The sequence below is a fragment of the Hyperolius riggenbachi genome, chromosome 3 (assembly GCF_040937935.1).
Source record: "Hyperolius riggenbachi isolate aHypRig1 chromosome 3, aHypRig1.pri, whole genome shotgun sequence".
Classification (NCBI taxonomy): Eukaryota; Metazoa; Chordata; class Amphibia; order Anura; family Hyperoliidae; genus Hyperolius; species Hyperolius riggenbachi.
In genome coordinates, this window is record NC_090648.1 from 429,094,081 (window position 1) to 429,106,220 (window position 12,140).

The 12,140-nt window shown below is 50.6% G+C and overlaps 1 protein-coding gene across 1 annotated transcript in view; it reads right to left on the reverse strand.

The window, feature by feature from the left end:
* LOC137562376 (embryonic protein UVS.2-like) overlaps positions 1 to 12,140 on the reverse strand; it is a 46,290-nt gene that overhangs the window by 29,875 nt on the left and 4,275 nt on the right. The window contains exon 4 of the mRNA XM_068273715.1: positions 11,859 to 11,976. Coding sequence (XP_068129816.1) covers positions 11,859 to 11,976 — 118 coding nt within the window. The remainder of the gene's footprint in view (positions 1 to 11,858; positions 11,977 to 12,140) is intronic.

The following is a 12,140-nucleotide window of genomic DNA, read 5'->3' on the forward strand; positions in this document are numbered from 1 at the left end:
GGAAGAGGCAGAGGAAGACCCAGAGGAAGGCCACCTGGCACTGGCTGGTCTGTGCGAGGTGGTGTTGCTGTGATTTCGTGCGGACCTGGACCAAAGTACAGTGCTCAGAAGAAGGCACGTGCCATCACTTCCCAAAATTGTGAGGACGTGCTTGAGTATTTAACACAGAAGACCTCATCTCCCGCAGCCAGTGCTACCAGCGCTAGTACAAGCACCACATCCGCTGCATTTGACACTTCGCAGGAGTTATTTGGTGGTGGTGGTGGTGAAATCACTGATTCACAGCCACTACTGCAACAACAAGAAGAAGGCGCAGGTACACCACCTCATACGTCTGAGTTAGGTGGCGATAGTATGGACGTAATGTCTGAGGAGGGGCATGATGAACCATCTGAAGTTGGTGCAGTTGTGGAGTTGTCTGAGGAAAGCGAAGCTGGGCAGGAGGATTATGATGACGATTATACGGATGCCACGTATGTTCCCAATAGAGGAGATGACCAGGGGGACAGTACAGAGGGGGAGCCAGAGAGGAGTAGGAGGAGACGACTCCATGATAGAAGCAGAGGGAGCTCGTTCTCAGAAACAGCTGGGGGCAGTGTCCGGCGCCATGTATCGCTAGCTATGGCCAGCCAGCCAACATGCCCTTCAACGTCAGCTGCTGATGCCACTGTAGCGCCATCACCCCAGGGGGGCTCAGCGGTTTGGAAATTTTTTAACGTGTGTGTCTCAAATCGAAGCAAAGCCATCTGTTGTCTCTGCCAGCAAAAATTGAGCCGTGGAAAGGCCAACTCTCACGTAGGGACAAGTGCCTTACGAAGGCACCTGGAGAGAAGGCACAAACAGCTATGGGAAGAACACCTGAGGAAAAGCAGCACCCCTCAAAAGACAAGCCACCCTCCTTCTCCTCTTCCTCCTTCAGGTGCATCGTCTTCATCCGCTTTCTCCCTTGAACCTTCACAGCCACCCTCCTTCACACCGCCTCTGCCCTTGAGCGGTTCCTGCTCCTCTGCCCACAGCAGTAGCCAGGTGTCCGTGAAGGAAGTCTTTGAGCGGAAGAAGCCAATTTCGGCCAGTCACCTTCTTGCCCGGCGTCTGACAGCTGGTGTGGCGGAACTATTAGCTCGCCAGCTATTACCATACAAGCTGGTGGAGTCAGTGGCTTTCCGTAAATTTGTGGCCATTGGGACACCGCAGTGGAAGATACCAGGCTGCACTTATTTTTCACGAAAGGCCATACCCAAACTGTACCGTGCAGTTCAGAGGCAAGTGGTGTCATCTATTGCGAAGAGCGTTGGGTCAGGGGGGTCCACCTGACCACGGATGCCTGGTCTGCCAAGCACGGGCAGGGCCGCTACATTACGTACACAGCCCATTGGGTCAACCTGGTGCCCGATGGCAGCAAGCAGGGAGTATGTGGCTGTTCAGCGGACCGACTTGTCACACCTCCATGGCTTGCAGGCAGGTCTCTTGCCACCTCCTCTCCTTCTCCTCCAGCTACATCCTCTTCGCTGTCAACCTCCTCCCCCTCAGCTGAGTGTCAGTTGAATTCTAGCGGTGCTGCCATCTCCTCTTCCTCTCCAGCTACACAGCCCCATCTCCCCAGAGCCTATGCTGCATGCCAGGTACGACGGTGTCACGCAATTTTAGACATGTCTTGCCTCAAAGCGGAGAGTCACACTGGAGCAGCTCTCCTGGCTGCTCTTAACAAACAGGTGGAGCAATGGCTGACCCCGCACCAGCTGGAGATCGGCAACGTGGTGTGTGACAACGGCAGCAATCTCCTTTCCGCTTTGAATTTGGGAAAGCTGACACATGCACCCTGCATGGCACATGTGCTGAATCTGGTCGTGCAAAGATTTGTCTCAAAGTACCCAGGCTTAGAGGACGTCCTGAAGCAGACCAGGAAGTTGTGTGGGCATTTTAGGCGGTCTTATACGGCCATGGCATGCTTTGCGGACATTCAGCGGAAAAACAACTTGCCGATGAGACGCTTGATATGCGATAGCCCGACTTGCTGGAATTCCACCCTGCTCATGTTCTCTCGCCTGCTAGACCAGGAGAAAGCCATCACCCAGTACCTGTACAACTACAGTAGAAGGACACAATCTGGGAAGATGGGGATGTTGTGGCCCACCAGCTGGACACTGAATGCATGCAGGACCATGCGGCCGTTTGAGGAGGTGACCAACCTGGTGAGTCGCGCTGAAGGCACCAGCGACTTGATCCCCTACGCTTACTTCCTGGAGCGTGCCGTGCGTAGAGTGGTGGATGAAGCTGTGGAGGAGCGGGAACAGGAACAGCTACGGCAGGAGGAGTCGTGGGACCAATTTTTAGCCGAACCACAGGTTTCCTCAACACCTGCGGCACCACAGAGGGGGGAGGAGGAGGAAGAAGAGGAGTCGTGTGGGGAAGGAGAGGAGTCAGACTCGGATGATTATGAGGAAGGTGTTTCTGTGGAGGAGGAAGAGGCGGCAGCGGCAGAAGAACAACCACAGCAGCCGTCACAGGGGGCTTCTGCTGCTCCACGTTCCCGTGGTATTGTTCGTGGCTGGGGGGAGGAAGAGGAGTTGCGTGACGTCACTGTGGAAGAGCAAGAGGAGATGGAGAGTACGTCTGGATCCGACTTTGTGCAGATGGCCTCTTTCATGTTGTCCAGCCTGTTGAGGGACCCCCGTATCAAAAAACTCAAGGCAAATGACCTGTACTGGGTGGCCACGCTACTAGACCCTCGGTACAGGCACAAAGTGGCAGACCTGTTAGCAACTCAACACACGGCGGAAAGGATGCAGCACTTGCAGAACAAGCGGTCAATGATGCTTTACAATGCATTTAAGGGTGATGTGACAGTACAACGCAATAAAGGTACCACTGGCAGTATTCCTCCTCCTCCTTACCAGTCCACGCAGGCGATCTCGGGGTGATGTCGGACATGCGGACATTCTTTAGTCCAACGCCTCGCAGTAGCCCTTCGGGATCCACCCTCCACCAACGCCTGGACCGGCAGGTAGCCGACTACCTGGCCTTAAAGAGACTCTGTAACAAAAATTGCATCCTGTTTTTTTATCATCCTACAAGTTCCAAAAGCTATTATAATGTGTTTTGGCTTACTGCAGCACTTTCTACTATAACAGTCTCTGTAATAAATCAATGTATCTTTCCCCTGTCAGACTTGTCGGCCTGTGTCTGGAAGGCTACCAAGTTCTTCAGTGTTGTGGTTCTGTGATGAATCTCCCTCCTCCAGGCCCCTCTCTGCACACTGCCTGTGTGTTATTTAGATTATGGCAGATTCTCTCTTCTCTCTTATCTTTTACAAGCTGGATAAATCGTCCTCTGAGCTGGCTGGGCTTTCACATACTGAGGATTACAGACAAGGGCAAAGCTGTTTGCAAAAAGAAAAGAGCAGCCTGAAATTTCAGTGCATGAGAGCAGAAGGGGGAAAGAAACACACAAATGATCTCTTGAGATACAAAAGGAAGGGTGTATACAGCCTGCTTGTGTATGGATGTATTTTCTATGTGTGGACATGCTGTACATCAACCTACTTCCTGTTTTGGTGGCCATTTTGTTTGTTTATAAACAAACTTTTTAAAACAGTTTTTAACCACTTTTAATGCGGCGGGGAGCGGCGAAATTGTGACAGAGGGTAATAGGAGATGTCCCCTAACGCACTGGTATGTTTACTTTTGTGCGATTTTAACAATACAGATTCTCTTTAAGTGTGGATGTACACACTGCGACTGCGAGCAGCGAGGATGAACCCTTGCTCTACTGGTTGCACATGCTTGACCTGTGGCCAGAGCTGTCCCAATTTGCCATACAACTTCTCTCTTGCCCTGCCGCAAGCGTCCTGTCAGAAAGGACCTTCAGTGCAGCTGGAGGCATTGTCACTGAGAAGAGAAGTCGCCTAAGTCATGACAGTGTTTAGTACCTGACCTTTATCAAAATGAACAAGGCATGGATCCCTGAGGGCTATTGCACGACCGAAGACTAAATCAGTCCCCACACACAGCATCTCTGCCTGCAGGCCGCTTGACTGCCTTCGCCGCCACCACCACCAGGGTCCACGATTTTAGGCGGATTTCAGAATTTTTAAGGCCGCTGCTAGCAGCGGCCGCTATACTAATTTTTCTGGGGCGTGCACATGCCTGCCTAATTTTTCTGGCTGAACTGCAGGCGGCTGCAACAAAAAAACAAAAGGCATGTACATGTGCCCATCCCCCTTCGTGATCATTACCTTGCCGCGGTGAAGGGGCTTGCGTATCACAATGAAGCAATGATATATGAGTGTCTCGGGTGGGGGTGGCACACCAAAGATAATAAGGTCGTTGTTTCATTGTGGTCAGACCAAATTTGATCAGCTGGACAGTCACTGTTCTGTCATTCAGCTACATTAGCCGAGCGACCATATGGGCTGAAAAGCCACCATCACCTGCACTCTCGTCATGGTGCGCACCAGTCCAGCACGCCCGTCACTACACAAACGGCTGTTTGCAGTCACTGCATACCTTTCACTGCATCTGTGACTGCACATTATACCTGGCAGTCAGTGCATAACTTGCACTTGAATGGATACAGTTTTAAACAATTGAAAAATACAGCCATCTACATTTTCAAACAATTTAAAAATACAACCATCTACATTTTCAAACAATTTAAAAATACAACCATCTACAGTTTCAAACAATTGAAAAAAAAGGCAAAAAACTTGCCCTCCGTAAAACATTCTTGGCAAATGCTTTCGACTTGGTTTGTCTTCCGCTGGGTCAAGGGTCCATCTGATCACAGATGTCTGGTCTGCAAAGCACGGTCAGGGCAGCTACAGCATGGGTCTCAGCAGGCTCCCACTTCGGGCCGGAATCCAACCTTCATTCCCCGCCCATTACCCGTGGTGACAATGTCAGACTTGCCCGCCTCCATATGATTCTCGTGAAAGGAATGTGGTGTCATCTTTGCCCGCCATAACTGGTTCTCGTTAAAGGATTTAAAGTACATTCATTTCAAATACAGCAAGCCCTCGATAGTCCTCCTGTATTGTTATTTTTGGTCACTACCTCGGGGCGGGCGTGCATGCCTGCCTGCTGCCCTCCTTGCCTGTGTAGTGGTAGCCGTTGCTCAGGTTCCACACCGGATTCCATCCCTCATTCCCCGGCCTTTACCCGGGGTCACAATTGGCAGACTTGCCCGCCTCCATTGTAGCGGTACTGAACAAGTACCGCTACAAGTAGAAAATGTAATTTAAAAACAAAACGTAAGCTTTTTAACAATGCCATGGAAAGTTGAGAAGGCAGTCACACATTACCTGACATCACTGAGTGAGAAAGAGCAATCTCGCCATGTTGCGCAGTAGTCCAGCATGGCCGTCACTACACAAACAGCTGGTAACTTGCGGTGCGTTACACAGTTAGTTTGGTGCGTCAGTGTGAAGCAGTACTCTAATTACACTACCTGATTGATGTATACACATGCAAGATGTTTGAAAGCACGTTAGGCCTGCAATTTAGCATTCAATGTGATTTCTGCCCTTAAAACGCTGTTTTGCTTCACATCCAGATTTTTCCCCGGGACTTTTGGCGTGTATCCCACTCCGCCATGCCCCCCTCCAGGTGTTAGACCCCTTGAAACATCTTTTCCATCACTTTTGGGGCCAGCATAATTTTTTCTATTTTTCAAAGTTCGCCTCCCCATTGAAGTCTATTGTGGTTCGCAAACTTTTCCGCGAACCGAACCTTCCGCGGAAGTTCGCGAACCTAAAATCGGAGGTTCGGACTAACCACCACCAGCACTCTTGTCCGCAGCAGGCCTCCACTACCGCTTGAGGTCATGGCCACGGTGACCCCATCAACCAGCCTGCCCTCACTGAGCTCGCTCCTCACCCCAGGGACTGCGAACGTTTACAGGGATGTTTTGGAGCAGTTTGAGGTGGAAATAACGGGGACACGCAAGGAGGAGGAGGAGGAGTTTGAGGTGGAGGAGTTTGTTGTTGGCGCTGATGAGGAGGGGCGTGATGCAGGGGATTTTGGGGTACAGGAGTTGGTTGAGGCGGGCTCAGAGGAGCTGTTTGGGGATGATGATGATGACGTGCTGGATCCTTCTTATGTGCCACCAGTACCACCAGCACAGTTGGTTGAAGGCAGCTCGTCATCGGAGGAGGAGGTGTCTCTGGCACAGAGGTGCGGCAGCAGCAAGGCGGCCAGCACAGGGCATGGAAGGCAGGAGCCACAGCCTGCTGCTTCAGCCGCTACCAGATTTCAGCAGCAGCATCCCACCCTCCTGCCCATCCAGCAGCAGCAGCAGGAGCACAGCAGCAACTCACTGCCCCCCCCCCCCCCCCCCCGGGCAGCCAGTCCTCAGTGGCTTCATCAGCTCCCTCCACAGTGGCCTCCTCATCCTCCCATGCAGGCAAACGACGCCAGACCCTGCTCAGCGAGTCATTCCCCAGTGTGACCAAGGTGCTGCCTCCCGCCCACAGGTGCATTTTGGTGCTGAACGGGTTGTTTGCCCGGGTCAAGTGCTTCCAGCTCCTGCCATATTCCTTTGTGCAGGAGGGGATTGACATGAGAGCGCTGCTGCAGTTTGGGATCCCAGAGAGGCAAGTCCCCAGCCGCCATTACTTCTCCTGCACGGCGATCCCAGCACTGCACCGCTTTGCCATGGTGAACGTGGGCTGCGCGCTCGATCACGCCATGAGTGCGTGGATCCACATAACTATGGATTCATGGAGCAGCCGTTTTGGGACAGACCGCTATCTGTCCTTTACGGCCCACTGGGTCAGCCTGGTGGAAAGCCCGAGCAAGGAAGCAGCAGGTCCACTTTCGGGTGCATCAGCGGCAGCAGCGGCACCAGTCGCCCACTATGTGGGGTCACCGCGTGGGGTCAGGGGAGAAGTAGCAGCTCCCACCATCAAGCAACACCACATCAACAGCAGCGTTAAGGCCCGCCACTGCCAAGCGCTGCTGGAGATGAAAAGCCTGGGGAAGAACAGCTTGATGGCAGCAAACGTGCTCTGCTACCTGAGGGAGCAGGAGACAACGTGGCTGACCCCCAGAGTCGGATTGGTGGTGTCTGACAATGCCGCCAACCTGCTGGCTGCCATCAGCAGGGGACACTTGACCCACGTCCCCTGCTTGGCCCACATCCTCAACCTGGTGGTGCAGAAGTTCCTGCACAGCTACCAGGGGATGGAGGAGCTGTTGGAATCGGCGCGGAAAATTGTGCGCACTTTCCACCGCTCAGCTGCTGCCGCAGCAAACCTGGCAGAGATCCAGCAGCGCGAGGGCCTGCCACGACACCGCCTTGTCATAGATGTGCCAACTCGCTGGAACTCCACCCTGGCGATGTTGGAGCGGCTGGTTGAGCAGAGGAGGGCTGTCCACCGGTACATCTATGATGCCACTGTCGCTGGCAACACCAAACTCCAGCTCATCTCCAACGCACAGTGGGGGCAGATGCAGCAGGTCTGCTTGGTGTTGGCTCCCTTCCTGCAGAAAACCAACCTGGTGAGTGAGGAACGGGTATCCCTCTGCCAGTGGGTGCCCTTTGTTTGTCTGCTGGACAGGGTATTTGGCGATTTGGTGGGTTTGAGAGAGGAGGCCCTGAACCAGCTGGAACAGCAGTCGCCTGCGCAGTCCACTTCTGCGCAGGAATTTGAGTTGTTGGAGGAGGATAAGGAGGAGGAGGAGTTGGAGGTGCTGGAAGTTGCTGCTGAGGGGGAACAGAGGAGCGCAGCAGCAGTGGTGCGAGGGTGGAGAGAGGAGGAAGAGGCTCAGGGGCCAGAGGAGAAGGATGACGCTGACCCTGATGTCTCTGTTGGACGGACCACCCTGTTCCCCATGGCAGCGCACGTGCTGCGCTGCCTTCACACAGACCCCAGGGTCAAGCAGATGCAAGCGAGGGAGGACGCCTGCATCAGCATGATCCTGGACCCACGGCTGAGGGGGTGCTCAGTTTCTGCCAGCTGGAGACCATGAGCAGCGAACAAGGGAGTTGCAGGAGATCCTTGTTCGGTGATTGGAGGAAGCCTTCCCCCAGCCTTCCACCCCCTCTGTCCCTGTCCAGCCAGCACAGCGGCCAGTGCCTGCGGCCAGCAGCAGCGTCAGTCGCCCAGGAGACCTGCTGTCATTAACTAAGGCGCTCTACATGACGGTAGAGCAGCCGAGAAAGCCACAGCCAGTGCATGACCCGGATGGTGGCCAACTACATGGGGTCCTTCAGAGGGCTTGACACCGGCAGCGAGGAGCCTGTGGGCCCCATGGAGTACTGGGTGGAGTGCTTGCACATCTGGAGTGGGCTGGCGCAGTACGCCCTGGAAGTTCTGTCTTGCCCCCCTTCCAGCGTGCTGTCCGAGAGGTGCTTCAGTGCAGCCGGTGGCGTGGTCACCGAGAAGCACTCTCGTCTGTCCACAGAGGGCGTGGACAGACTGACATTTTTGAAGATTAACCAGGCCTGGATTGAAGGCACGTTCCAGGCACCTGTTGTCGGCGACAGGAGGACATGAGGTGCCTGGGAATTATTGTTTGACATCAACCTTCAGTCCCTGGGTCCTGATAATTTGGCCTGGTTTTTCCTTAGTTGCTGTGGTACTAATGCTAGGTACCATGGCCCGTGACATGCCTGCTGCCGCCACACGTCACTCCTCCTCCTTCTGCTGCTGTATTTATTTATTTATGAAATTATTTATTTATGTATTTATTGTATGTATAAAGCGCCAACATATTAGGTCGCACTGATTTTCATCCTCCTGCTGTCTGTGTTCCCACCGCCAGGGTCCATAGAATACATTGCCTGCTGCCACTCGTCACTCCTCCTGTTGCTGCTGCTGTATTTATTTAGCTATGAATTTATTTATTTATGTATTTATTGTATTTATAAAGCGCCAACATATGTCGCACTGATTTTCATCCTCTTGCTGTCAGTGTTCCCACCGCCAGGGTGCACAGAATACATTGCCTGCTGCCACTCGTCACTCCTCCTGCTGCTGTATTTATTTATTTATGAATTTATTTATGTATTTATAAAGCGCCAACATATTACGTCGCACTGATTTTCATCCTCCTGCTGTCTGTGTTCCCACCGCCAGGGTCCACAGAATACATTGCCTGCTGCCACTCGTCACTCCTCCTACTGGTGCTGTATTTATTTATTTATGAATTTATTTATTTTTTTATTTATGTATTTATTGTATTTATAAAACACCAACATATTACGCTGCACTGATTTTCATCCTCCTGCTGTCTGTGTTCCCACCGCCAGGGTCCACAGAATACATTGCCTACTGCTACTTGTCACTCCTCCTGCTGCTGCTGTATTTATTTATTTATGAATTTATTTATTTTTGTATTTATGTATTTATTGTATTTATAAAGCGCCAACATATTACGCTGCACTGATTTTCATCCTCCTGCTGTCTGTGTTCCCACTGCCAGGGTCCACAGAATACATTGCCTGCTGCCATACGTCACTCCTCCTGCTGCTGTTGTATTTATCCTCCTGCTGTCTGTGTTACCACCGCCAGGGTCCACAGAGTTATGCGCTGCTGCCATGCGCCACTAGCAATTACGCCACTACAATAGCTATATACTGTTGTTAAAAAAAAAATTCTGAGGTGTCTGGGTTGAAAACTGTGCTGGTCCTGTTGTGCATTGACTGCTGTCTGGAACCTCCTGATCTTGGTGTCTTTATTTACAGCCGTGCTGCCAATGCTAAGTACCATGGCCCAGTTACATTGCCTGCTGCCATACGTCACTCCTCCTCCTGCTGCTGCTGTATTTATCCTCCTGCTGTCTGTGTTCCCACCGACAGGGTCCACAGAATACATTGCCTGCTGCCATACGTCACTCCTCCTCCTGCTGCTGCTGCTGTATTTATCCTCCTGCTGTCTGTGTTCCCACCGCCAGGGTCTACAGAGTTATGCGCCGCTGCCATGCGCCACTAGCTATTACACCACTACAATAGCTATATACTGTTGTAAAAAAAAATATTCTGAGGTGTCTGGGTTGAAAACTGTGCTGTCCCAGTTGTACATTAGACACAATGTGGGCTCCACGACTGCTGTCTGGAACCTCCTGATCTTGGTGTCTTTATTTACAGCCGTGGTACCAACGCTAAGTACCATGGCCCCGATACATTGCCTGCTGCCATACCTCACTCCTCCTCCTGCTGCTGCTGTATTTATCATCCTGCTGTCTGTGTTCCCATCGCCAGGGTCCACAGAATACATTGCTTGCTGCCATACGTCACTCCTCCTCCTCCTGCTGCTGCTGCTGTATTTATCCTCCTGCTGTCTGTGTTCCCACCGTCAGGGTCCATAGAGTTATGCGCTGCTGCCATGCGCCACTAGTTATTACGCCACTACAATAGCTATATACTGTTGTAAAAAAAAAATAATTCTGATGTGTCTGGGTTGAAAACTGTGCTGTCCCAGTTGTGCATTGGGCACAATGTGGGCTCCACGACTGCTGTCCGGAACCTCTTAATCTTGGTGTCTTTATTTACAGCCGTGGTACCAACGCTAAGTACCATGGCCCCGTTACATTGCCTGCTGCCATACGTCACTCCTCCTCCTGCTGCTGCTGTATTTATCCTCCTGCTGTCTGTGTTCCCACCGCCAGGGTCCACAGAGTTATGCGCTGCTGCCATGCGCCACTAGCTATTACGCCACAAATTTAGCTATGCTGGTGTTGAATATAACATTTTACAACAGTAGAGTTCTGTAAGGGAAAAAACATTAAGTTGGGTTCAAGAAGACGAATATGAACACAAAACAAAAAAAAAATGGTGGTGGACGGTGAAGAAGAAGAAGAATAACCATGTGAAGAAGAAGAAAAAGAAGAAGAAGAATCAGGTGAAGAAGTAGTAGAAGAAGAAGAACCAGGTGAAGAAGAAAAAGAAGAAGAACCAGGTGAAGAAGAAGAAGAAGAACCAGGTGAAAAAGAAGAAGAACCAGGTGAAGAAGAAGAAGAAGAAGAACCAGGTGAAGAAGAAGAAGAACCAGATGAAGAAGAAAAAGAAGAAGAACCAGGTGAAGAAGAAGAACCAGATGAAGAAGAAAAAGAAGAAGAACCAGGTGAAGAAGAAGAACCAGATGAAGAAGAAAAAGAACCAGGTGAAGAAGAAGAAGAAGAAGAACCGGGTGAAGAAGAAGAACCAGATGAAGAAGAAGAACCAGGTGAAGAAAAACCATGTGAAGAAGAAGAAGAACCAGATGATTGAAGAAGAAGAAGAAGAACCAGATGATGAAGAAGAAGAACCAGATGATGATGAAGAAGGAGAATAAGAAGACGAAGAAGAACCAGGTGAAGAAGAAAGTGAAAAACCAATTGAAGATGAACCAGGTGAAGAAGAAGAACTTGAAGAACCAGATGCCAGTGAAGAAGAAGATGATGAAGATGATAGTAATGATTGATGATGAGAAAGAAGATGGTAAAACAGAAAAAGAAGACGGTGAAGAAAAAGATGGAGAGAACAAAAAGAAGAAGGTGAAGACGGTGAAGAAGAATAAACAAGAAACACAGAAAAAAAGTTTTCCATCACTTTTTTTTTTTTATTACACCTATTTAAATGTGATTTCCCTTTAAAAAAAAAAGAAAAGAAAACCATCCGAATTTGCGAACACGAATTTTTATGCGAATTTAGTTACCGAACCCGAACCGAATTCGAATCGAATTCGGCGATCGCAATCGAATTCGAATCCGAATTTGTCCCAGACCCGAATTTGAATGTACCCGAATCGAATTTTGGTACATTCAAGCATCCCTGCCCAGGGTTGCTATGCTATATACATGTCCTCTATTCTTTCATCTGTCTGTACTCGACATAAGCTTCTCTCTTGGGAATGACTCAGGAGACAGCCAACAACCTACCTGCCTCCATTCACAATGTTCACATAGTCATTTTCTGTTGTTCGAGGAATGAACCTTATGCAAGTCAAAGTCTGGAACTCCTCAAAGGCCCTCGTGAACAAGTTAAGTTGGTTGGCATCTGGGGAGAAAGGAAAAATGGAAACAAGATGACATGCTGCATTGTAATAAACAATGGTGAATGGGGTCAACCATTAAAAGAGAGACTCTGACTACTTTCTGAGAGCCATGCGTGTTGCACTCAAGTCTTTGCTCTATTCATGGAACAAAACCAAGCTATGTCCG